At 36.8% G+C, this 27,567-nt stretch overlaps 1 protein-coding gene across 5 annotated transcripts in view; it reads right to left on the bottom strand.

The window, feature by feature from the left end:
* Window positions 1-1,724: 1,724 nt before the first annotated feature.
* The window catches only part of XPO1 (exportin 1), a 47,431-nt gene continuing 21,588 nt past the window's right edge, over window positions 1,725-27,567 (bottom strand). For all 5 annotated transcript variants that reach the window (XM_080686039.1, XM_080686037.1, XM_080686038.1 and 2 more), the window contains 21 exons: window positions 19,706-19,767; window positions 19,441-19,485; window positions 18,111-18,292; window positions 16,855-16,903; window positions 16,656-16,775; window positions 14,893-15,021; window positions 13,668-13,826; window positions 12,068-12,265; window positions 11,267-11,405; window positions 10,902-11,083; window positions 10,663-10,819; window positions 10,401-10,564; window positions 10,000-10,134; window positions 9,469-9,652; window positions 9,082-9,188; window positions 6,345-6,539; window positions 5,340-5,508; window positions 4,356-4,490; window positions 4,116-4,275; window positions 3,939-4,035; window positions 1,725-2,901 (listed from right to left, as the gene is read on the bottom strand). In XM_080686039.1, coding sequence (XP_080542165.1) covers window positions 2,755-2,901; window positions 3,939-4,035; window positions 4,116-4,275; window positions 4,356-4,490; window positions 5,340-5,508; window positions 6,345-6,539; window positions 9,082-9,188; window positions 9,469-9,652; window positions 10,000-10,134; window positions 10,401-10,564; window positions 10,663-10,819; window positions 10,902-11,083; window positions 11,267-11,405; window positions 12,068-12,265; window positions 13,668-13,826; window positions 14,893-15,021; window positions 16,656-16,775; window positions 16,855-16,903; window positions 18,111-18,292; window positions 19,441-19,485; window positions 19,706-19,767 — 2,915 coding nt within the window. In that variant the 3' untranslated portion in view covers window positions 1,725-2,754. The remainder of the gene's footprint in view (window positions 2,902-3,938; window positions 4,036-4,115; window positions 4,276-4,355; window positions 4,491-5,339; window positions 5,509-6,344; window positions 6,540-9,081; window positions 9,189-9,468; window positions 9,653-9,999; window positions 10,135-10,400; window positions 10,565-10,662; window positions 10,820-10,901; window positions 11,084-11,266; window positions 11,406-12,067; window positions 12,266-13,667; window positions 13,827-14,892; window positions 15,022-16,655; window positions 16,776-16,854; window positions 16,904-18,110; window positions 18,293-19,440; window positions 19,486-19,705; window positions 19,768-27,567) is intronic.

The raw sequence follows: 27,567 nt of genomic DNA, 5'->3' as shown, positions 1-27,567 counted from the left end.
GTAAAAAATTAATAAAAAATAATAGAGCACTGGCCTGTGAACTTAAAAGGTCCCAGGTTCAAGTGTGGTCAAGGGCACGAACCTTGGTTGCAGGTTCCTCCCCAGCCTGGGCCCTGGTTGGAGGCAACCAATAGATGTGTTTCTTTCACATATATTTCTCCTGTCTTTCTCTCTCTAAAAATCAATGGAAAAATATCCTCGGATGGGGATTAAAAACAAAAGCAAAACACAAAACAACAATAGTACTTAAAAAAACACACAAACCTTTAAAAATTGTTAATCCTCTCCTGAGGGTATTTTCCCTCATCGATTTTCAGAGAATGGGCTTTTCAGAGAATGGGAGAAGAAAAACCAATGTGAAAGAGACACATTGACTGGTTGCCTCCCCACACGTACTCCACCAGGGGTGGGGAGTGAACCCACAACCCAAGTACATGCCTTTGATCCAGAATCGAACCCAAGACATTCTGGTCCACTAAGGAACACTGGCCAGGGCCCCTTAAAATATATTTTTAGGCCCTGGCCGGTTTGGCTCAGTGGATGGAGCATTGGCCTGCGGACTCAAGGGTCCCAGGTTTGATTCTGGTCAAGGGCATGTACCTTGGTTGCCAGCATATATCCAGTAGGGAGTGTGCAGGAGGCAGCTGATCAATGTTCCTCCCTCATCGATGTTTCTCTCTATCCCTCTCCCTTCTTCTCTGTAAAAAATCAATAAATATATTTTTAAAAAAACCAACGTATTTTTAGTCATACGCCAATAACACAGCCAAAGAGTTGAACAAAGCTGCAACTTTAAGTCTTCCAATATTTCTCTTTGAATACATTTAAATCCTTACCATTTGCTATTTTAGAAACAAATTGCTTTAAGTAGGATTATAATCTATCGAAATGATGGCAGTGTTGCCACACTTGTTAGGAAGATGGCAATTATATAAAATTGCTGATTCTCCAACTGACATGAGGTCCTTTGAGTGCTTAAGCTTTAATCTAGTTTATAGAAGACTTGTTTATCCTCTGGAAACAAGTTTACCCCAGCTGGTTTCCTTTTTGTATTCCCTTCACTCTACCCTTTTTTGTGTTTTATAGGCCCTGTATACATTTTTCCCTTTCCGTCCACTTCCTTCTAAGGGTTACATTTCACAAGAACACAAATCAAGAATATCTGGCCCTGGCCAAGTGTGGCTGTTATCCTGTGCGTAGAAGGTTGCTGGTTTAATTCCTGGTGAGGGCACTTGCCCAGTTTTCGGGCTTGATCTGACAGGGGGCCTGAGGAGGCAGATGGCTGATACTATGCTCTCACATCAATATTTTCCCCTCTGTCTCTCTCAAAAAATCGATTTTAAAAATATTTTTTAAAAAACAATTATTTGTGGCGAAATCGGTTTGGCTCAGTGGATAGAGCATCAGCCTGCGGACTGAAGGGTCCCGGGTTCGATTCCGGTTAAGGGCATGTACCTTGGTTGCGGGCATATCCCCAGTAGGGGGTGTGCAGGAGGCAGCTGATCGATGTTTCTCTCTCATCGATGTTTCTAGCTCTCTATCCCTCTCCCTTCCTCTCTGTAAAATATCAATAAAATATTAAAAAAAAAAATTATTTGTAGTAGTTTGTACACCTGGATTAAGGACACAAGACACTCATTCTCTTTAATCACAAATAAGGGTAAAATGTATCAAATAAGAAATTTGTTTCTTGGGAACAGAAGGTATCTGAGCATATTAACTTTATATAACTTTTACTCCCAGGCACTTTAGAAATATTTGCACGTCAACAGGTTGCACACATTATTTTAAAATGAAATACCTAAACACAAATAACCCCTTTTAATATAGGAATAATTTTGAGCCAATAAAGGGAAAATAAATGTAAACCAAGTTTATTTTGCTTTTTAAAGTAGTGTTCTTAAAGCACTACAGCTTGGTAAACAATGTAAATTAGTATAAGTCATCTCAAAAGCCAGTTTTGTTGTTTGTTTTTTAATGAGTTGTTAAAAAGATGCAGCCTATTCTACCAGGATAAATATTTTTAACCATTTCACTTCGAGTTAATGAAGGCTCACAAATGAGCAACACTCCTCATTGAGGAAAACAAAAAGCTGTTGTCGACAAGCGACAGCACACACACACAAAAACAAAAAGAACTGTGTAAAAATAACTAACTGTGTTCACATATTTTTTTGAAGTTGCTTTACAATGGGATGATATGCACATGATCTTGCTGCAAACTTGCCATACAGACTTGTAATACATGTAGTCTAGACAAACGATTCAGTCCAAGAGGTGCTAACTTCAGACAATGCAGCACTATAATCCTTTTAACAATGCAATTTGTTTTACTCATTATTTTTCTTCTAGACTGAAATACAGGCTAGAAAGAAAATTCTCCCTAATTAAAAATTGGTAGTTTACAGAAAAAAAAATTGTATAATTTTGCATTAGAATTTACAAGTATATGTTCAAATCGAATTTGCCTCCTCCCCCATCCTAGCCACAAGATGGGCATGAAGTAGAATTTTAAAAAATGCCTTAATTTTCAACTTCATGCAGACTAAATAAAGATGACCAAAACAAAAGCTTAAACAATGGAAGGTATTTCACAGAAAATTTCTTATACAAAAAACACATAAGAAAAAGGGCCACTAGGTGACATTTTAATTTACAAATTGGCATCATTTTGGTCGACAAATATCCAGATGCTGTTTTCTTCTGCTAACAAAAGTTGCAGAGAAAAATCAAACCCCAGCATGACTTCTGATTTTAATCACACATTTCTTCTGGAATTTCATGTGGATTAAGGATGCCAGGGACAGACATTTGAAGTTTATGTTTCTCTTCCTGAGCCTGTCGGAGGGCTGTTTCTCTTTCTTCCAAAAACAGGTCAGATGTATCTTCACCTGCAAACTCCTGTGAAAGCAGATAATTGAAAGGTCAACATAAATAAGTGTGTTATGAAAAACAAAGTTTTTTTTGGGGGGGGATGGAGTGGAGATAAGCATATCCCTGTTTACACAAGGGATATAATTTTTCCATCAATTGGTTGGGTTTAAATTTCATTATTATGTGGCTGAATTAAAAACCAAAGTTGTTGCACAGATTTGAGCATCAACCTATGAAACAGGAGGTCATGGTTCAATTCCCAGTCAGAGCACATGCCCGGATTGGATTACGGGCTTGATCCCAAGTAGGGGTCCTGCAGAAGGCAGCTGATCAATGATTTTCATTATTGATATTTCTCTCTCTCTCCAAAATCAATAAAAGTATATTAAAAAACAAAACAAAACAAAACCCGAAACAAACAATAACCAAAGGTGCTAGTGGGGAAAAGGTTATAAAAGAGCCATAGAATGATGCCATATATACACTGAGTGGCCAGATTATTATGATCTCTGAACGCATAATAATCTGGCCACTCAGTGTGTGCGTGCGTGCATCTCCTATATAATAAAAGGCTAATATGCAAATTGTCCTCTTGATGGGGAGTTCAACCAGGAGTTAGACCAGGGATGGGGCCGGCACCACCCCTGATCACCCCCATCACCCGGATCGGGGCAGAGCCGGCCTGCCAACTGCCTGCAGCCCCTCTCCCCGGCTGGCCTGGCCGATCGGCCCCAATCAAGGTGGGCCGGCTGGACCCTACCCATGCACAAATTCATGCACCGGGCCTCTAATTATATATATACTAGAGGCCCGCTGCACGAATTTGTGCATGGGTGGGGTCTGGCCAACCTGGCCAGAGGGAGGGGACAATTTGCATATTAGCCTTTTATTATATAGGATATACACTGAGTGGCCAGATTATTATGCATTCAGAGATCATCATTATCTGGTGTGTGTGTGTGTGTATAAAAAAAATCACTAGCAAAGATATAAAAAAGCTGATTCTCTTAAAACTAATGATCAAGTTAGTCTTGTAGTTTTGCAAATGCAAATAAATCACATACCTTTATTTGAACTAGGAAATCCCTAAGGTGTTCCTTGAAAGCAGGGATATCCTGATTTAAACTGAAAAGCCCTGTCACAAAGAGCTTTACTTGAGCACTGCAAATCAAAAACAGTAATTAAATAATTGCTTTTTTAAAAATAAGAAATTTGTTTATTAAAAGTATATATGTATTTACTCTTGCAGATGAGGGAATGCAGACTTAAGGAGATTAGCCACATATTCCTGAATAAACATTTGGTTGTTAACTGGATTCCCAGGATTTAATGGTGTACTTATTTTCCCTTCTTCAACCAAATTGAACATATATGCAAGTATTGACGCATGCATCGTCAAACCTGTTGATGAAAAGAGTAGTCTTAGCTCTTAAGATTTAACAACTGGAACATTTAACATTTTTATAGCTTTAAATCCTTACCAGCAGTATGTGAGGTGTCTGTCACAACAGAAAAGATATGTTGAAGAATATCACAAAAATAAGTTTGATAAAAACTTTGAGCTGCAGCTTCTTCTTGTGCAACATTTTGCAAGAGTGTAAAAAGGATCTGTAAGCCTAAAATACATAGAACAGCAGCAAATTACAGACTGATAACACTCACATAATAGTATTTTACCAAAATACTATTCTGATTCAAAGCCCATTCTCTCTCTTTTTAGCTAATTATTTGCCTAAATTATCCTGAATCAGTAATAGAGGTCTCTTAGAATCAATGTCTGCTTTCTGACAAACTGTAAATAACCATAACCACCTTACCACCATGTCTGAAAGATCAATTGATTTTATCCACATCCATACCAAAAACAGCACAAATAGATGTTTCTGTTACATAAACCAATTACTATTTAAATACACAACAAATAAAAATCCTCCTGCTAGAGATGTTCTTTAGGTTTATCCTCAGTAAATTCTTAGTGCCGCAGTGGAAAAGCCTATGCAGAAAAGGAAGCAGTAATAAAGAGACGGAGCGCAGGCTGCATGGCTCAGTGGTAGAATATCAACCTATGAATCAGGAGGTTTCGGTTGGATTCCCAGTTAGGGCACATAATCAGGTTGCAGGCTCGATCCCCTGTATGTGGAGGCAGCTGACCAATTATACTCTCTCATCATTGATGTTTCTCTTTCTCCCTCCCATGCCCTCCCCCTCCCTCTCTGAAGTCAACTGGAAAAAAAAAAAAAAAAGAGATCAATAAAGTGATGTTCTCCCTACTTTTTAATTTTATGCCCATCTCCCCATAACTAATTCTGCCTATGTACTATGTATAAAACAGACAACTAAGTTGCTTTTAGGGCTTACAGACAAAACTTGACAAGTGAAGTGATACCTACCTGTCTACAACTATATATCTATCTCTGTAGAGTTTGTAAATTGGCAGGCAAATAAATTAATTTCTATGCATTTACCTGTATCTGCAACATTCCTCATAGTATGTTTGAAAGCCCAAATAATGGAATCTAAAACAAGTTTAAACTGTGCAGGTGGAATAGCCAGAAATGCTGGGAAACAATGAGAATTAACAGCCTGAAGTAGTAAGAAAAAGTTCGTTCTGTGCTCAGGATATTCTTCAAAGTCCTAAAAATAAATAGTAAGAACAAAATAAAAAGCAAGCCCTAATTCAATATACTTGTTAGTGGAACTCATTAAGTTGTATGGTCTATTGAAAGGCCAATTCAAAGACAATATAATTCACTTCTCATGGATCATAAAATTACCATTTGTTAAACAAATGAATTATGAAAATATGGAGACCTTAGGTCACATTTTAAAGCAACTCATCAAAATGCACATAAAAGAACATCATGTTTAACATGCTATGTAATCATTAGTAACTTGGAGACTCACAAATCAATACATTTAAATTCTTAATGTATATGAATGCAGTTTTCAATAAATTCAAGCTACTATTTGAACAAATGCAATCTATCAAATGTACTCCTTTTTAGTACATTTTATAGTGAACTAGAGGCCCGGTGCACGAAATTTGTGCACTGTGTATGTGTGCGCGTGCGCGCCCCCTCCCCCCCACCGCCTCAGCCCAGCCTGCACCCTCTCCAATCTGGGGCCCCTCGAGGCATATCCAACTGCCCGTTTAGGCCCGATCCCACTGGGACTGCTAGCTCCCAACTGCTCGCCTGCCTGATTGCCCCTAACTGCTTCTGCCTGCCAGCCTGATCACCCCCTAACCACTTCCCTGCCAGCCATCTTTTGTGTTAGAGTGATGGTCAATTTGCATATTACCTCTTTATTATATAGGATTAAAAAAACAAAACAAGCATTTCCCTGATCTAGAAGTTCAAGCATTTAACTCCAGGAACTATGCTGCAATCAAAAATATCATTTATGCTTTCAAGAGTTTAGGATATCCTGTAGAATTTCCCATTTTATAACTGAAATGTAAATCACATTACCTTATTTATCATATTCAATGTGCATTCAAAAACAGCATCAAATATTTGAGGTATTTCAGCTGTTATATGTCCTCCCAACTTGTTGACAATAATAGCCATGGTACTAAGCACTTCTGGTTCTCTAGCAGCTGGGACATTTCTCTGATAATCAATGAGAACTGCATCCAACAAAGGAGGAACAAAATTTTCAGCTACCTGTTTAAAAAAAAAACACAAAACCACACTTTTAAGTTTAGAAAAAAATATATCTATATATTTTAGAGAGAAGGGAGTGGAGGATAGAAACATAGATGAGAAACATCAATCAACTGCCTCCTGCAGACTGCCCAATGGGGAGCAAGGCTGAAACACGGGCATGTGCCCTGAACAGGAATCGAACTGGTAACCTCCAGGTGCAATGGGATGACACTTAACCAACTGTGCCACACTAGCCGGGCAAAACTTTTAATCTATGTTTTTGGTCACTATTATAAAAAGCTAGGTCACTCTTATCTCTCAGGATGCTTTACTATAAACTGAAAATGCACTTTGACTAGGTATTTTGTACACTAAAGCATTTAACCAAAAGAAAACAAAACATCACAATAGGCCGGGAAGGGCCAGAACATAGTGTAGTTCAAATTTATAATTAAGAAAGAAACTAAGGCCCAAAACCAAGCGACTGGCTCCAAGGTGCTGTGGCACAACCAGGATTCTAGGAATCTTACCTAATAATAGACAAACATGTAAATCGACCATACCTCTGCTACGCCACAAGCCAATCAGGAGTGATATGCAAATTAACCTAACAAAGATGGGAATTAATTTGCATATACAGGCACCAAATGATGGGGGCGGGACATAAGCATTCTGCTCCACCCCCGGTCTCTCAGGGCCTCTGGGCAGCATGGGAAGGCGGGGCCTGAGTGAAAAGGCGGTGCCGGCAGCCAGGGAAAGGAAAGCCCATTCTAGCACGAATCTTCGCGCATCAGGCTTCTAGTACTGTATATGAAGGATGAGGAACCTAGCAGGAAAGAAAAATCATCCTAACCAAGATTATATCAGTTTCTTCAGTGGATAATATCTATAAAAACCAAAATACTCATATCTAACCAAAATACACCCACTCAATGTATTTTAATAAACAAAAAGAATAGCCATCACTTTCACTTCTTATATAAAACAGAACCTGTGAAATTTCTAGAATTCTCAATAAACATAGTCATATTAAGGTGTGACATCTATGCTTTTTGTAAGTTCTATATTAAGACATGTACAATAATTACAACCAATTTTTCCTTCATTGAAGATTACCAGTGTCAGTGGTGTAGTAATATACAAAACAGGTTTTATAAGATTGAAGAATAAGCACAAAATTATTTTTCCAATTACCCACTTGGCATCTTAAAGAACTGGTTCTCATTTACATGAGACACCTGGTTTGGTTACCTCCCACAAGTGCCACTACTAGGGCTGGGGTACTTGCAACCTAGGTACGTGCCGTGGACCAGGAATCAAACCTGTGACACTTTGGTCCACAGCCCGACACTCCAGTCACTGAGCCAAACTGGCCAGGGCCTCATTTCTACTCTTTTTTTTCTTTATTGATTTCAGAGAGGAAAGAAGGAGAGATAGGATCATTGATCAGCTGCCTTCTGCACACCCCCCAATGGGGATGGAGGTGGCAACCCAGGCATGTGCCCTTGGCCAGAATCAAACCTAAGACCCTTCAGTCCACAGGCCGACGCTCTATCCACTGAACCAAACAGGCTAGGGCTCATTTCTACTCTTGACACTGACTAAAAGAACTCTTTTCCTAGAAACTGAATCTGAAGTGTTTAGTATCTTTGAATTTACTGCCCTAAACCATGACATAAGTCTTAATTGTAAAATATAATGGTGCCATCTTTATTATCACCACTGATATGCCTAAAATTTGCCCAACTTATTTTAAATTACAAACTTCATAATTCCTTCAATTCTTCCTATTTTTACTTTACAATTTTAAATATAATTGTACTTTCATAATGCACATGTTCAAAACTTTTCAATATTTAAATCTGATACCTTGAGACTTCCACAATTGTTTTCTGAACAAGTTTCCTGAGAATTATTTCTTTATCATTTGGAACAATATTGAAATTGTAAAATTATACAAATAGCTCACTTGTCAACCAATATTTCCACACAGCAGTGTTAATAAGACAGAAATTTTTGTAATGTTCCAAGGATCAAGAGAATGAAAAGGTGTAACAAAAACGAAAAATTATTCATATTTTCCCAAGTTGAGGCATATGGAGGTGATTTAGTTTCTGAAAACCATACTCCTTTCTGGAAATGATTTAGACTAAAAGCAGTAAGAGTAAATGAGATTTTCAAACCTTCAACAGGTAAAGCACTTTTTCTGAGGAGGCAAACTAATGACAGCTTTGTAAATTGCTTTGAAAATCATGATGAACACAAAGATTTCACCTGAACTCTTTATATATCTATCCATGGAAAAATTGAAATTACCAAATCTATTCCTTTCAGTTATCTTGTTACTTATCACCACCATCTAAACGACTTTGCAAGATGGTTTAAAACTGTTAGTATTTTTAAGTAGTCAAGGAATGTAATAAATAGAATGCTATACAATAACCCCAAATGTAGACATCTAAGTTACCTTTAAATTAGCCAAATACATACAGAGATAAAGCTTACATCAGAGAATGCAGCATCAACTTAAAAAACAAAAACAAAAACACATCTCACTTACCATCTGTGGATCATTGGACCGGCTCACCCAACCAGATATTAACTTTAAAGTTTCCCTTTTTACTGTTCGCATACTTCTAATCAACGGTTGTTTTGTAACCATTTCACCTAAAAAATACAACCAAGTGGAATCCAACTTGACAACTAAAATTCTATATTGGTAATTACATGTGCTTCCAATACTATTTACCTCTAAAGATAAATTCAATGGGGAAAAAAAGGGACTAATTTTATAAGGGAAGGGGCATGCAACTGGTTAAAAAATTATCTAGGGGTATCTGGAGGGAGGCTTATTTAAAATCTGTAAGAACTACTAAATGTTTACACTAAGGCAGAGAATGTAGAACTGATGATGTACAACATTCCATAAGAATTCAAAATCACTCACCATTAGCTTGGATAGCTGCAGAAATATTTTCACTGAGGCACTTGTATACATTAAGCATATCTAAGTAAATTCTCCCAAGCTGAATTACAAATGGGTGTCCAACAGCTTTGCAGGCTCTCACGTTTGTTTTCAATATGCTACCAAGCTGCTTAACTGTTTCAGGATCTTTAAGTATATCCACATTCTGTGAAAGACAAAAACATCTATTTATCACATGAGAATTATCTTTGTAATTATGAAAGCAAAAACCACTACCCACGTCATTCCAAATTTATAATCACATTTATAATCCAAAATAGTATAAAAACACAGAAGTCTATTACTAATACCTACAACTAACATTAGAGTGAAATCTTACCAATGTAACAGCAAAACAAAATAAAAATACACTTATTTTTTTAATGCACAAAAACACACACAAAAGTAGTTATGAATCAGGTATACATGTCAAAGGTACCAAGCTCACTGCTCTTAAAAATAACACTCTTCTTAAATTCCACCATAACTTTTGTAAAAAGTAATATAACTTACTTTGGTTGCCTGCTGGATTATGCTATCCCAAACTTGATTAGGAAGCAGCATGTATTTTTCTATCAAATGTTCTTGTACTGTTTGGTCTGTTTGTGCACCAATCATGTACCCCACAGCTTCATAAAATGTATGGACCTATGTTGAAAGGCAGACATTTTACTTTTATGTATCATAATAAGGAAAACCATACACAAACAATTCATGTACATACTGAAACCAATTTTATTAAAGTGTCAGAAATAAATTATATTAGACAGGAAAACAGCCTGACAAACTTCTGGTTCAATTTTTCCTTCACTATGAAAACTTAACCAGAGATACTGGGAACTAAATCTAATAGTGACATTCTTTCTATTCCCATCTGACTAAAACAGCAGTTAATAAGCTAAGATCTCCCATACCTGCTGAGGCTGAAGATCACAAATTATAGTGTTAATGTTGTTCAAAATCTCATCAATAAACGGCATTACTTCTCCAACCTGAACCTGAACAAAATGTCTGCGGCACTTCTGAGCTATTTTAATGAAAGTATCACAAGCCATGTCTTGGACTCCATCATGGGTCTCTAATGAAAAAAAAAAAAATTTATTAAAAAAATTTCAAAAATAATTTTTAAACAAAAACAAACAACTAAATAAAATATATTAAATAAAAAGGATTTACCATGCATGAATTCAAACAGCTTGTTAACTACAGTCTTTAAAAATTTCCAGTGAGCTCTTAAAAATCTTGGATATTGACCTACTATATACATGATATTTGATGCTATTATAGCTTTATTATCTTTGCCTCTTTTCTGTTCACATAATCCTAATAGATCCTGTAAAATAAGACAAATTTCAGTAATTTATAATAAAACATAATTACTTAATAATTCCAGTCTATACATACCACGTGCATACCTTTATAACAGTAACAAGAAATCGTTTTTCATCCTCTTCATGCATTGCTCCACTAATGGAGCCTATTGCCCAACACAATGTATTTAAATTTTTCCATGACCATTCTGTACCATTCACTTGATTGTGAAGCTTTTCAGTCATTATTCTTTCTGTATCTACATAATCCAGATGAGTAAGATAAACTACAAAGGAAAAAAGTTCCAGATGCAAAATTTAATGAGCAAAAACTTTTACTAAGGGAAGAGCAGCACATTAATAAAATGGCTATTAACAGATTCAGAACCTAAGTGGATCACATTTCTTGCAGTATTTTCATTCCAGAATAGAATCACAAAGATTTAAATTAATAGTATTTATTAACTTACCTAATGTTTCTCTCATATTCTTATACAAATTTATGGAATCTGTATCCTTCATGAATTCTCTTACAACTTCTCCCTGATCATTTTCTACAACCAATACTTCCTCTGGTTTAGCCATACGACTAACCATCAATAAACGAACCTATTCAAGAACAAGAAAAATCTGTTAGATCTTAGAAATCAGCCACATCAAATAAAGATTAAAAAATTAGGTTATATGCACCTTAAGGTACCGAATTGCCCTGACAATACAAAAGAATGAACATATTTAAAGTGTAATTCTGTAACAGTGGTTCTCGAACTTTATCATGAATAAAAACCAACTGTCAAATATCCAGTGTTTCATCCAGAAACTGAAAGGGGATCCAGGGGTGGGCAAACTTTTTGACTCGAGGGCCACAATGGGTTCTTAAACTGGACCAGAGGGCCGGAACAAAAGAATGGATGGAGTGTTTGTGTGAACTAATATAAATTCAAAGTAAAGGAGCGGAGGGGAGAGCAAGAGAACCCTCTGCTCTTTCGGCTCCATGGGCCGGATAGAACAGCTGAACGGGCCGGATCCGGCCCGCGGGCCGTAGTTTGCCCATGGCTGGGATAGCCTCTTAACTTGCATTTCTAATAAACTCACAGATGTGCTTATAAAAATCCCTTGCATGTTCTAGTTTTCAAGATGCATGGAGGATGGACTCTTTTTGTAGCTCATTTATTTGGATAGATTAGTAAAAAACAAAAGCCAGTGCTTGCATTTAGCTCTCAAAAATCACAGTAAGCAACAAGAGCATCAACCACCCACTTTACTGTTACCTTGGATAACACGGGCAAATACAGTTGCCTCCTGGGAGGAACATCAAAATGTTGACTTCCAGATAGTAACGGAGAGGCCAATGTAGAGAATGGACTCTCTCTATAGAGTTCAGCTGCCAAATGATTCCAGTACTCAAGACAAATCTTAAAGATTTCTGTTTCTTCCACTTCTGATACCAACAACATATAATGAAGGGCCTACAAAGAAGACCAAAACTTATTAAAATAACTCATTATTAATTGCTTTGCACTCATTGTGTTATTTAGAAATAAAAGTTCCTGTTTTAAGTTTCACAACTCCTGATATTTCATTATTCATGCGCCATGCTAAAAATTCTCTAGGAGCAAATTCTGTTTTCTTCTTACATGTCCTGGAACACTTATATAGTAATTAGTTGGTATCAATAGCAAAAAGAAACAAACAATCCAAATATCCATCAACTGATGAACACACAAAATCTGATATAGCCATACAAGAAACTATTACTCAGCCATAAAAAGGATGAAGTACTGGTACATGATGTAACAAGGATGAACCTTGAAAACCCAACTACAAAAGACCATATGATTTCATTTGTATGAAAGGTTTAGAGTAGGTAATTCCAGAAACAGAGAGCAAATCAGTGGCTGTGAGGGAATGGGGGAGAAGAAAGAATGAAGTAACTTTCAATGGGTATATCACTGGTTTGTGGGTAAAAATCTTTTGAAAAAGATAGATGGTTGAAAACACTGTGAATGTACTAAATGGCACTAAATTATACACTTTAAACTAGATAGTTTTATGTGGATCACAAATCAATTTTTTAAAAAACTTGTTTTAAAAATGATTTTAATCATATATATTTTTTATTTCAGAGAGGAAGTAAGAGGTAGAGATACAACAATGATGAAAGAGAATCATTGATCGGCTGCCTTCTACATGCCCCCTTACTGTGGATTAAGCCCACAACCTAGGTAGTACGTGTCTTTGACCGGAATTGAACCTAGGACCCTTCAGTCCGGAGGCTGATACTCTTCCACTGAGCCAAAACAGCAAGGGCTTTAAATTGATTTTAAAGAAAGGAAGGTAGAAGGAGAGAGAGATAGAAACATCAATGATGAGAATTATTGAAAAGCTGCCTCCGGCATGTGCCCCCCTTGTCCCTGGGGGATGGAGCCCATAACCCAGACATGTCCACTGACCAGTAATAGAACCGCAACTTCCCAGTTCATGGGTCGACACTCAACCGCTGAACCACACAAACCAGGCTACACATCAATTTTTAAGTACGGTAATTAGACTTCATCTTAGAAATAACACATCTGACCCGACTGGCGTGGCTCAGTGGTTGACATGGACCTAGGAACCTGGAGGTCATGGTTCGATTCTCGGTCAGGACACATGCAGGGTTTCAGGCTCGATCCCCAGTGTGGGACATGGAGGAGGCAGCCAGTCAATGATTCTCATCATTGATGTTTCTATCCCTCTCCTCCAATCCTCTCTGAAACAAACAAACAAACATATATATATATATATATATTGACATGTCTGTACTTTAGGTATTTAAGAGTTATTATGTAAAAAAAGAATTTCCGAAGCCAAAGGCTCTACAAAGCCTACCTCCATGAGTGTTTCCCTGAGATTTAGTCTTTTTTCTATAAGTTGACCATGTTCCTTAAGAAATGTGCAGAGAAACAAACTGAGATTTTGAATGAAGTTCTGTTCATCATCTTTCCCATTGGAGTATGCAAGTCGAATATTGGTATTTAAAGGAAGCATCTGCAGGTTTAAATAGAGACTATTAGTCTGCATTTTAAAACCAATGAAAAAAAGACGCTACATTTAAGCCCAAAGATTCCATTACCCTTTTACCAATACTAAAATAGTCAAATAGCTTATTCTTCATGAGAATTCCTTTGTCAGTTATAACTGTTTTTGTATCTTTGTGTCCTAGCTTTGGACACATTAAAAAAAAAAATCCTTGTTTTAAGTATTACATATGTCCCCTTTTACCCCCTCCAGCCTGCCCCCGCCTCCTATCCTAGACCTTGACCACCTTATTGTGTGTGTCCATGGGTTATGCATATATATATACATACGGTTTCTTTGATTGATTACCTCCCACCCACCCACTGTCCTCCACCTTCCCTCTGAGATTCTGCACTCTATTCCATGCTTCCATTATTTCTGGACACACTCTGTTCATCATTTTATTTTGTTACCTAGATTCTACATATGAGTGAGATCATACTTGTCTTTCTTTCTCTTTCTCTGACTTATTTCACTTAGCATGATACTCTCCAGGTCCCTCCATGCTATCTCAAAGGCTAAGATATTATTCTTTTTTACTGCTGCATAGTATTCCATGGTATAAATGCACCACAGCCTTTTTATCCATTCATCTACTGATGGGCACTTGGGCTGTTTCCAGATCTTAGCTATTGCAATTTATGCAAGTAGTAAGATTTACTCAGACAATACTCTGAATTCTTTCCTGGACCAAACTTTTTCCTCCTTAATGTTATCAGAAATGTAAAAACATTCAATTAATTTATTCATATAACATACAGTAATGTAATATTATCATCAATCTTCTAGTAACTTGTATAAACTAGAACTGCACAATCCTTCATTTCAGACATTAGGTCAGAAGCAGCTGACATTAATCCCCAGATTTGCAAGCATTTAATGAACTATTAAAATGGCTAGTTTACTCATCTTTTTATAGAATAGATATGCAACCATATTATACTCGGTCTATTATAAACTGCTCTGAAATGATTAAACTCTAATCCACCCTTTTCTAAGGAACATAAATTTACTCAGTTTTTGAGTGTTGTTTTACCTGTTTTAGCTGCATCATTGTCAGTGTAAATAGTGTTACAAATTGTTCCTCGTATTGGCTTACACTCACACCAGCAATCTCAGTGAGGCACTTCAGAGAGACATTTCGAAACATTGGAACATTCAGGAACTATTTTAATACAAAAAAGAAAACATAAAATTAAAGGGCCCGAAACATTTTACTTAAAATTAACAGTTGGGGAGGGGGGGGGGAATAAATTATTTTACTAGTACATCAAATATAGACCCCCCCCAAGCAGATATGCAGGTTGACAGATAATTTTGTTTTGCACATGTATTTTGAGAAAATTTCATTAACTACCCTATTGACAATAATTATTTTAAGAGCAAACTGTGCTTTCTTTTGATGTGTCTGGGACACCTAAAAAACACAAATTTGCTTAGTAACTTATCCAGGATCTATTACGTGACTTTTAAGAATATCATATTTTCTGTGTAGTCTAAAAAGAATACAAGATTTATAACTGTTCAGATTTTAGGATATGGACAACACACCAATGATTAATGAAGGTATGGAAAAACTAGCTCTTTCATATTCTCTTGCTGAGAAGATATAAAGATGGCATGCCATTTGTGGATGGTAATTTGGTAAGCAACAAAAGCCTTAGAAATGGACATTACTATTTACCTGATATTTAACACAAACTCATACAAAATAAATATTCCGACAAGGGCATAAATGTCTTATGTACAAGAATGTAACCTTTAGTACTATTGACAATAGCAAACAATCTTATACAAATTGTCTATTAATAAAATATCTCCAGCCTTAGCCAGTTTGGCTCAATGGGTAGTGTCAACCTGTGACTGAAAGGTCCCCAGAGTTCAATTCAGGTCAAGGGCACATGCCGGGGTTGCAGGCTCAATCCCCAGTAGAGGGTGTGCAGGAGGCAGCCAATCAATGATTCTTTCTCATCATGGATGTTTCTATCTCCCTCCCCCACTCCCTTCCTCTCTGAAATCAATAAAAATATATTAAAAAAATAATTATCTCCAACATTATAAATTCATTTATCAGAATAAGACCTTCTCAAACCCTGAACTACAAAGCCCAAAATGTAAATTACAATTGCCTGCTTTTATAAAGCCACAATTAGGTATATTACATCTGATCAAAAAAGATTTGAAAATATAATAAAACCACTTGGAAACTGGTTATGTCTGGGTAAACAATTATAAGACTTCATCTAGGCATTACATGTTGCTTTTATTTTTTAAATATATTTTTAGCAATTTCAGAGAGGAGGGGAGGAGAGAGATAGAAATATCAATGATGGGAAAGAATCATTTATCGGCTGCCTCATGCACTCCCAACACTGGGGATTGAGCCCACAACCCAGGCATATGCCCTGACTGAGAATGAACCCGTGACCTCCTGGTTCATTGGCCAATGCTCAACCACTGAGCCATGGCAGCCAGGCTGCTGCTTTTAAATCATCAGGAAAAAAATATTGATGTTCCATTTTTTAGGTTACCTCCCTGTAGTCTATATAATCACCTAAAATAAAATAGGATCCATTCCCAGTTGTTCACATGGAATTTATGAAATTACATGGTATAAGTGAACAATCATTACAAAAAACTACTAGCCGAAACTATGGAAAAGTTCTTCTGAGCAGGTTCCTTATCTCAGAAACAAGGTTGGCTATGGCTATAAATGCAGAATAATTTTCTATAGGAAAGAGCATTATAAATAAGAATAAATGCAACTATTCAGTGATAAGTGAAATGTATTCACTCTACCTTATAAATTAATGTGCTGATTAACTTGGTCTCAAAAATATATCCCAGTGGAATCCAGTTAAGAAATCTGAGCAATGTTTCCAATGTTGCATGTACAAGTGGAGCATTCTGGGAATTTTCCTGCAATGAAAACAAACCTATATAATAATTATCTTCTTATATATTTGTTATTTTAAAAAGTAAAAATGAAAGCACTTACCATTACAAACTGACACAGCTGAAAGATTTGTGAGAACTCATTGCACATGCTAAAAATAAAGAGTGATAGGTTTAGAAGACAAATAAAAACAAATACTGTAATTAGTCACGTACTAACAAATATTACATATTCCAATCTGCCCATTAAAAACTTGAATTACTCTCATTTAAACACATACACCAACTTCATCAAAAGCTACAAAGTTATTAAACTGTTTCTTGATTTTTTTTATCATCCTTACTCTATTTAATATTAATCAATCTAGTCTTGATATCAAGTTAGTTAAAAACAAACAAACAAACAAACAAACAAACCAACCAACCAATCAACCAATCAACCAACCAACCCACAAAACTCTACAAATTATCCTGGCTGGTGTAGCTCATGCACTAAGGTCACCCGTTCGATTCCAGGTCAGGGTACATGCCCAGGTTGCTGTCTTGATGCCCAGGAGGGCGAATACAGGAGGCAGCTGATCAGTGTTGGTATTTCTCTCTCTCCCTTCCTTTCTCTTTAAAAAATCTATAAAAACATTAAAAAAACAAAGCTCACAAATCTTCAAAATATGTGAAGTGGCATTACATACAGGGTTGGACAAAAGTAGCTTTACAGATGTGAGTACGTGAAACAGTTTATTCTTGCATGATTTATTAGCTAATGTATTTTGTTCCATAGGAACAAATTGTAAACCTACTTTTGTCATATCCTGTATATGCCAAATACACCCAATCAGAGGAAATATTCTAAATTCTGAAGCTAGTTTGACCACATAATAATGGTATATAAAAGTAATATACTGCTGTGTCCTAATGACTTCAACAAATTTTTAGTAACTAAGAAGAAAGAAAATAAAGTCTAGCATGATCCTAGTGTTAACAGTAGGAAACCAACAAGATGCAGGACTAGTAAAAATTTAGCTGGCATTTGGACACAATTTTCCTTGGAAGCCATAATTAAGTAGTCACCATATAAAACATATCCCAAAGGAACTCTCAACCTATAATCCTTTCCCATATGATGATGTTCTTTTGCTGTGACAATGAAGTATAACATCTTATCTTTAACACCGAATGTACTTTTTAAGCCTCCAGATTTAGAATATTAGGCTCACTGTAGAACTATTTAAATTTGCACTGAAAAACAATTAAAAGTAATTTATCATATTAACAATCAACTCTTTAAAAACTTACAGCCTGCCTCCAAATTCCTTTAAATAGTTTGAGAAATTACTTAAGCTTCTAACACAGAATACTCACCTGTCTTTTAAATGCTTAGCTTTTACTTGGGTTATCTGTCCACTAGAGAAATCGAATACTTCTTCACTCAAGAGTTTAAGAATCACCATATTATTCTGACAGAGACTCTCACTGGTTCTACTTGCTCCAACAATGTCACTGATAAAAGTTGGCCAGTGTTTTGGCCATTCCTGTTTCAGTATCTAAAATAAGAAAATGTTAATTTTATTTCACTTGTCAATGGCAAAACTTCAAAGAAATTGCATCATATTAAAAGTAGCAAATATCAAACCACTTTCCATTTTCTACTGCTTTATTAAAAGAGGAAACGTGCCACCATCCATAAAATACACTGGATAGAAAGTACAACACAGATAAAGCCCTCTGTCTCAAATGCCCTGCAACTACTCTCTGTTATCCCAACTGGTCTAATCTGGCTATAATGTGTGTGCATGTAATATCTGCCAGATAGGCATATGCAAAGTATCCCAGGAGACTCTTAAGCAATTAAAAAGGTGATGGGCAGGGAAACACTTTTTGGCTGAAATCTGGCCCTTGAAATACAGTAGAGTTTGGACATATATGTACTCCTTCCTCTTCCCAATTCAGAAACAGGTTACCAACAAAGTCTTTAGTATAAAAGCCAGTATAACTTATTGAAAATGTAAATGTTTTAAAAATCATTTAAGTTTCCAAAACTTAATATAGAGAAAATTTTCTTTTTTCCTTACACATCAATTAACCTGAGAAAAAATTTTTTGACATATTAAAAACAGATAAGTTAATCTAAAGTTAGACTATACAGAAAGTTTGAAAAACCGTCTTAGAGATTAAAGGAATGCTATATTAAAAAACAATTAAAACAGACAGATAACATGGAAACACACACAGTACCAAGCATAAATGATAAAATTTTAATCGAGTCCAATCCATATTGGAACAATAAAGTGATGGGTTTTCAGTTTTACAATTTAAAATGCTACATAGTAGGTTAACTATTAGAGTTATTATAAAGACTACCATCGCCCTAGCCAGTTTGGCTGAAGGGTCCCAGGTTCAATTCTGGTCAAGGGCACATGCCTGGGTTGCCAGGCTCGGTCCCAGTAGGGGGCGAGCAGGCAGGAGGCAGCTCATCAATGATTCTCTCTCAACACTGATGTTTCTATCTCTCTCCCTCTCCCTTTCTCTCTGAAATATATATATATATATATATATATATATAAAACCCTACTATCACTACTTCTGTAAGACGTTAGTTTAGTTATTCAATAGAGTGGGTTCAAATATTTTGTTCAAGTAATCAGCCTAACTGAAACATTGAACTCTTTTGAGGAAAACAGTGAAAGCTTACCTGAACAAGAATCATATTCAATTTCCCGATATATACTTTTTCCTTCTACGAAAAGAGAAACATTTAGATTAAATGAGAGCCTAAAATAGGTATAGTTAAGAACAAAAGCATAAGAAACCTCAGAGAGAAAAATAAGTGCATATTTATTGGAAATGATTGTGTATGTGTGTTTATAGCTCTGTGATAGTGATAGTAAGGTTTAAGTTGAAGATTCAATATTTAAATGCTTTTACATTTTCACAATAATCTTAAAAAAATTTCTTACCTCTACACAAGTTGGATCAGATGAGGTCTTGATAATAAGGCCAACAACGTATTTTTTTATTCCTATGGGGGGAAAAAAAAAATCAGTATTTTTATAGCATATTAATAAATCTTCAGGAACAAAAAATTTGGGGGATGAAGAGGGCAGAGTACAGTCAGATAATATGCCTAATCCCATTACCAATGTTGGCTTTTTGGGAAAAATTTAATATACTACTTTATACTATTAAAAAAAATTTTTTTTAAAAATTTACTTTAGACAGAATGCAAGGGAGAGGGAGAGAAACATTGATTGGAAACCTGGGCATGTGCCCTGACAGGGAATTGTGGGCGACCCTATAGTGCATAGAACAATGTTCACCCAAATGAGCCACATTAGCCAGGGCTTTAGTGCACTACTTTAAATTTTTAGGTTTTGTTCTTAACCTTTACAAAATCTAGATTGAACAATTACAAATTAATATCTTCTAAGACAGCAGTCGCCAACCGGTGGTCCGCGAGGTCTGAAAGGTTGGCAACCACTGTTCTAAGATAATCTTTAAATGCTATACCAGTTAAATATACCAATATATTAATTTTGAGAAAAACAAAAAAAAATACTGCAAGGGACTAATGTGCTCTTCACTTAAATAAACACTCACATCAACTTATTTTTGTGGGTCAAAACTGCAAAAACCCTAAAGATGTTACTCTGTAATAAGCATTATAAAGTTTTATGTAAAATACTTATAAATCAAGGTCAGATATATTTACCCTTTCCCAACTTATTTTAATTATAACATTAAGCTAATCCTGGAAAAGTATTTTTAAAAAAATTTTATTGATTGCTTTTAGAAATAGAGAATCATCAATTTGTTACACTTATTTACACATTCATTCCTTGATTCTTGTATGTGCCCTGACCAGGGACTGAACTATCCAGTTGATGCTCTAACCCAGTGGTCGGCAAACTCATTAGTCAACAGAGCGGAGAGCCCTGGTTTGCCGACCACTGCTCTAACCAACTGAGTTCTACCTGGCCACAACGTGGAAATTTGATTTTAAAAATTTCCCCACTATAATATAGGAAAAAAAGAGGGAAATATTTTTGTTTGCAATAGTTCTTTACCTAATAACTCCTTAATAATACAGCTTATTCTTCAAACAGTTAAGACTCCATATCTTTGCTTTTAATTTACATCATTCAGAATTTATAGAGTATGTACTCTAGGTCCCCTTAAAGTTTAAAGTAAGTCCAGCTGGTGTGGCTCAGTGGTTGAGGGTCAATCTATGAACCAGGAGGTCAGTTTGATACTGGTCAGGGCACGTGCCTGGGTTGGGAACACGCAGGAAGTGGCCAATCAATGATTCACTCTCATCATTGAGTTTCTATGGCTCTCCTTCTCCCTCCCTCTCTAAAATCAATAAAAAAAATATGATAAAGGTTAATAAAGTGAACAATTGACATTATGTATTCCCTGGTTAGGTGGTATTCTTGCTTAAAAAAATATGTACCACAGTCTAATCATATTAAGAACAAACCTAAACTAAAATATACTATACAAAATAATGGACCAGAACTCAAGTGTCAAAAGCATAGAATCAGGAATTAAGAACTGTCACAGATTGCAAGACTGAAGAGACACAACTAAATGAATTGTAGAACAGAGAAAGGATATTAGAGAAAAAGCTTATGAAATGTGAATCAAGGTCCACAGTTCAGTTAATAATACTGAACCACATGTTTAATTTCTGATTTGTTCATTTTATTGTTGTGTGTAAGTTGTTAGTACCAGGACAATCTGTACTTTTCTGGGCAACAATTCTATAGTCTAAAATTACTTCAAAGTATTAAGAGGCTTTGTGGACACAACGTAAAATTAGGTTTAGTTTTAATAAGGTGATTTTTAAAATGTAACAATTAGGGGAGCCAAAAATTTTTTTAATGAGTACTAAATTACACCACACAACAATCACATGTCCGTATTACCTGTTAAACCTAATCAAAAACAATTCTGGTATCAATGACCTTTCTGTTCTTTACCCATAAATTACTATCATTAAGGCCCACCCAAAATAAGGAAATGGGCAGGCTAAAAAAAAATAAAAAATAAATTAAGAGTAAGCATTCCTCTGAAACCTCTTAATCCAAGTTTACAAGTTTAAAAATAGAAACAAAAATACAGACTGCTTTTGTTGTTAATCCTTATCCGAGGAGATACTCCCTTTGATTTTTAAGAGTGGAAGGGAGTGAGGGAGGGAAAGATTGATGTGAGAGAGACGTTGATTGGTTGCTTCCCGTACTATCACCAAGCTGCTTTTCAAAAAAATTTGAAGGGGGCTAGAGATTGAACTTACAATTGAGGTATGTGCCCTTGACTGGGAATTGAACCCAAGTCCATTTGGTGTGCAGGCCAACACTCTTAACCATTGAGAATCACTGGCCAGGGCAGCCTGCTCTTTGATTAAATGACTGACAATATAATGTAATAAAAGAAATTTAGGAACCTGCCAGGTAGCTCAGTTGGTTAGAGCCGTGGTTGGCAAACTGTGGCTCTTACACAAAATACCACGGCCTGGGCGAGTCTATTTTGAAGAAGTGGCGTTAGAAGTTTAAGTTTAAAATACTTGGCTTTCAAAAGAAATTTCAATCGTTGTACTATTGATATTTGGCTCTGTTGACTAATGAGTTTGCTGACCACTGGGTTAGAGCATCAACCTGATATATCAAGGTTGGGAATTTGATCCCTGGTCAGGGCACATAAAAAAATCTACCAATTAATGCATAAATAAGTGGAACAACAAATTGATGTTTCTCTTCCTCTCTCTCTAAACTAAAAAAGATTCACTACTTTTTCTTCTAATTCTGTCACAAGGAACAAGACAATGTCCAAAACTGCTACTGTTGCCTCTAGTCGGGATATTTAAGATTTGGAGGCTTTTCTCAGTCTCAGAGAATATAAAACAGGATCAGACAGCCTTCCACTTCTCTGTTACCGATTCATTAGATTATCTTGATCCTCTTTTCAGAGGCTTCTAAAACACACTGTAGATGGAACAAAGGGTGAAAGATGAAAATAGGAAAAAAGCAATATAAGTAGTCAGTAACTGGAAGATTCTCATAGACAATAAAGTCTCAATTTAATGTCACTTTACCATATTCAATACTTCTTTCCCTTCAAAAGACTAACTTTTAAATATAAACAACCACCTTTCTGACCAAGTACTACTGACTTTTTTTTTACTGTTTGCCCAGAATCTCCAATTGCTAGATACCAGAGCTTATTTGATCAAGTACCTTAACTCCTTCCCCTAATTCCTTCCTAGAGTTTACTCAAAAATTTTTGAAAAGCAGCCCTAGCCGGTTTGGCTCAGTGAATAGAGCATTGGCCTGTGGCCTAAAGGGTCCCAGGTTTATTCGGGTCAAGGGCACATGCCCAGTTGCAGGCTCAATCCTCAATAAGGGATGCGCAGGAGGAAGCCTATCAATGATTCTCTCTCACCACTGATGTTTCTTTCTCAAATCAATAAAAATAGGTTTAAAAAGTTTTTTCTGAAAAGCAGCTCAGCCCTAGCCAGTTTGGTTCAGTGGATAGAGTGTCAGCCTGCAAACCATTAGGGTCCCAGGTTCGATTCTGGTCAAGGTCACATACCTCGGCTATAGGCTCCTTCCCTGGGCCCCAGCCATGGTAGGGTGCTTGAGAGAGGCAACCAATCAGTGTGTTTCTCTCCCATCGATATTTCTCTACCTTTCCCTCTCTCTAAAAATCAATGGAAAAATATCCTCGGGTGAGGATTTAAAATAAACAAGCAAACAAACTCTATATAAAAGCTATAAAAGTGTAAACTTAGTAACCCTAACCAGTTTGGGTCAGTGGATAGAGCATCGGCAGGTGGACTGAAGGGTCCCAGGCTTGGTTTCAGGTCAAGAGCACATGCCCAGGTTGCAGGCTCGATACCCAGGAGGAGGGGTGCAGGAGGCAGCTGATCAACGATTCTCTCTCATCACTAATGTTTCTCTCTCTCTCTCCCCCTTCCTCTCTGAAATCAATGAAAAAATATATATTTTAAAGTGTAAACTAAGTAAATCCCTCCATCAAAACTATGTAAAATATGAAGGCTCTTTCCCTGTGCCTTCGATTACAAGCATTTGTCCATTTAAGTTACCTAGACCAGTGGTCAGCAAACTCATTAGTCAACAAAGCGGCAAACCGCAGCTCACGAGCCGCAGTTTGCCTACCACTGACCTAGACCAATCATCAGAAAGAGAGTCTCTGAAAGAGAAGCTGAGGGTAGGCTTTAGCTCAAGTGGTTACTTCCTCATGGTGGACACTAAAATGCAAATTGAGGAAAAAGTAGGTTTATAGCTGTGAGCACACGAAAGAGAATTTATTCTTGTATTATTAATCATTGTAATACTTTCCATATGAACAACTATAAACCTACTTTTCCCCAACCCTGTATAGTGCTCTAAAATAGCTGTCTTCTTTGCCTTATTTTCAGGAATCCATAATATCATCCTGGTCACTCAATGGAATGAACCTGTGAGAACAGCAATATAAAGAGACAAATAACTAAGAACAATTCGAAAGTGGGGGTTCTTAACCTAGGGCTCCAATTGACAGGTTAGAATTAGACTAACTTATTTATTTGCCTACATGTTTAGTAATTTGAAGATAAATTGATCTATAAGACTATCTTTCTTAAAAAGATTTATGGCCTAAAACAGATACTTAATAAGAACTTTATAAGATAATGCAGAAATCAAAATTTTATTAAGCTTATAGCATCATTATTTATAATAGCCAAAATATAAAAACAACTCAAATGTCCATACACAAATGAATAAGTAAAATGTGTGTATACAACATACAATGGAATATTATTTGGTCATAAAAATGAACAAAATTCTGATGCATGTTAAAACATGGGACAAACCTTGGAAATATGCTAAGTGAAATGAGACAAACCCCGCCCCCCCAAATATGGCATGATTGCACATATATGTGATGACTAGAATAAGCAAATTCATGGAGAAAGAAAGTGTAATAGTGGTTAACAGGTACTGGGAAGACTGGGGAGGGAGTGTAAAGCATTAATGTTTAATGGGTAGTTTCAATTTGGGATGATGAAAAATTATGGAGATGTACAGTGATGATGGTTGTGCAATATTGTGAATGTACTTACCAACACTAAATCATATACTTGAAACGACAAATACTGTTGTGTATATCTTACAAGATAATTTTATTTTATTAAAGATTTAACTATTTTTCCTCTAACAATAAAAAAAAGCAAATTTATTAAAGTCCATCCTCCTGTAATCAAGTCCTTCTATAAGTGGTTCCCATCTCCTATTGCTATGTGGATACAAGCTAAGTATTAGGTATTGTTAGGTCTCAAGTAAACATCTCTTATGCAAATTCCACATAAATAGGAAATTTTGTAAGGACAAAAGTGCTACCTTACCAGAAGTGGTAGGAAATTACTGTCAAATATGTATGACACTAAAATATAATAGGACATTTTTAAAGATATAATGTATATTTAATCAATATTATTTTTTAAAAATATACTTTATTGATTTTTTACAGAGAGGAAAGGAGAGGGATAGAGAGTTAGAAACATCGATGAGAGAGAAACATCCATCAGCTGCCTCCTGCACACCTCCTACTGGGGATGTGCCCGCAACCAAGGTACATGCCCTTTACTAGAATCGAACCTGGGACCTTTCAGTCCACAGGCCGACGCTCTATCCACTGAGCCAAACCGGTTAGGGCAATATTATTTTTTTTATTATCCCACCATGGTATAAAACTGGTAAAAACATACAAATAGGGGCACCTGTCAAATCTAAGATCAGACTGATAATACTTCTAACATTACATTCTATTGGGGAGGATGAATTTCTGATGAATTTCCTTTAGACACAAGGGCTTAAGAATCCCAAAACTTAAACTTTCTTTTCAAAATTACCAACAAAGGAAACAACCACCATCTGTGTTCAATAGAGAGCAATAGTATCAACTTAAATAATATAGAGAGATGATGTGAAAGAATGCTCACAGCATTAGTCATTAGAGAAATGCAAATTAAAACCAGAAGCCATTCTATAATGGCTAGAATTAAAAAACACTCACCATACCAAGCTTCAGTGAGGATGTAAAGCATATTCATATACTGCTAGTAAGAATGTAAAATGATACAACCATTTTGGAAAATAGTTAAACATACACCTACTATGTGGGTGATAGAAAACAGGTTGAAGGGTAGGGTAGGTAATTACAAGATGAACATCTTTTCTTTTTTAATATATTTTTACTACAGGCCCAGGTTCCTTGGCCTGGCCTGCGGGAATCTGGCCAAAACTGCAAATTGACATCCCCTGGGGGGTCCTGGAGTGTGAAAAGGCACTCTGCAAAGTTGCTGTCGCTTGGCAACTCCTACATTGAGCGTCTGTCCCCTGGTGGTCAGTGTGCATCATAGCTATGAGGCGGCCGGTCGAACAGGTCAGCCACTTAGGCTTTTATATACATATATAGAATGGATTGATTTCAGAGAAGAATGAGAGGGAGAGAGGGATAAATACATCAATGATGAGAGGGAATCACTGATCAGCTGCCTCCTGCACACCACATACTGGGGTAGAGCCCACAACCTGGGCATGTGCCCTGTCCAGGAACGGAACCAGGACCTCCTAGATCATAGGTTGATACTCAACCACCGAGCCACGCCAACCAGGCCAAGATGAACATCTTGATTATAGTGGATTCATGGGTATATGCATAAATCAAAACTTATCAAATTGGGTGGGGCTATTTGGTACAAGGGCGTGTGAAGTGGGGAGGGGGCTGCTGGCAGCTGCTGGAGGGGTGTGCATAAGTGGACTGCGGCACGCATAGGCAGACTGGGGCGTGGCGGCGGCTGGGAACCCAAGAAATATAAATTTTAAAAGCCAGTATCACAATCAACATATTGAACATATGATCTTCAGTACAATGGGAGGTCTTAATTAAGCATGGGAGTGACCCAATTAGTTCTGTCTTTCAAATATCATGGTAAATCCTTTGTGGGGACTATAACACAACAAAAGTAGGTATTAAGTAGTCCAGTTAGGAAGCTATTGCATAAATTTTTTCAAGATAGCTTGAGACTAGTAGATGTATACTAGAGGCCCAGTGCACAAAAATCGTTGACTGGATGTGTGTGTCCCTTAGCCCAGTCTGTACCCTTCCGCAGTCCGGGACCCCTTGTTCCTTACCGCCCACCTGCAGCAGAGGCAGGAGGCTCTCAACACTGCACTCACCAGCTGCCACTGCGCTCACCTGCCGTGAGCCCGGTTTCTGGCTGAGCGATGCTCCCTGTGGGAGCACATTGAGCACCAGGGGGCAGCTCCTATGTTGAGCACCTTCCCCCTGGTGGTCAGGGTGCGTCATAGAGACTGGTCGTTCAGCCATTTGGCCGATTTGCATATTAGGGTTTTATTATATAGGATGGTAAAATGAAAATGGATACATTTTTGTGGAAAAAATGACTTCAACACATGCTGTGTTTATTCATATCCAGCACCTAGAAGCACAGAGAGCTTTACACACATTCCACCTCTTATATCCCAACAACCTTGACAAGACAGTCAAAATTCAAAGAGGTACAGAAATTCATGTAAAATCATATAGTAATTACCATGTGCCTCATTCCAAAGGAAAGCATTGTATAAAACCTTATGGGTAACTTAGCCAGTTTGCTCAGTGATTAAGGCCTAGGCATGTGGACTGAAGGGTTGCAGATTCGATTCTGGTCAAGAGCACATATGTCTGTTGCAGGCTTGAGCTGGGCCTGGTTGGGGCATGTGTGGGAGGCAACTAATTGATGTGTCTCTCTCTT

The sequence above is a fragment of the Plecotus auritus genome (genome assembly GCF_963455305.1).
Source record: "Plecotus auritus genome assembly, chromosome: 8".
In the NCBI taxonomy this organism is placed as follows: Eukaryota; Metazoa; Chordata; class Mammalia; order Chiroptera; family Vespertilionidae; genus Plecotus; species Plecotus auritus.
Note: the sequence above shows the minus strand (reverse complement) of the source record. Positions and strands in the feature narration are given on the sequence as shown.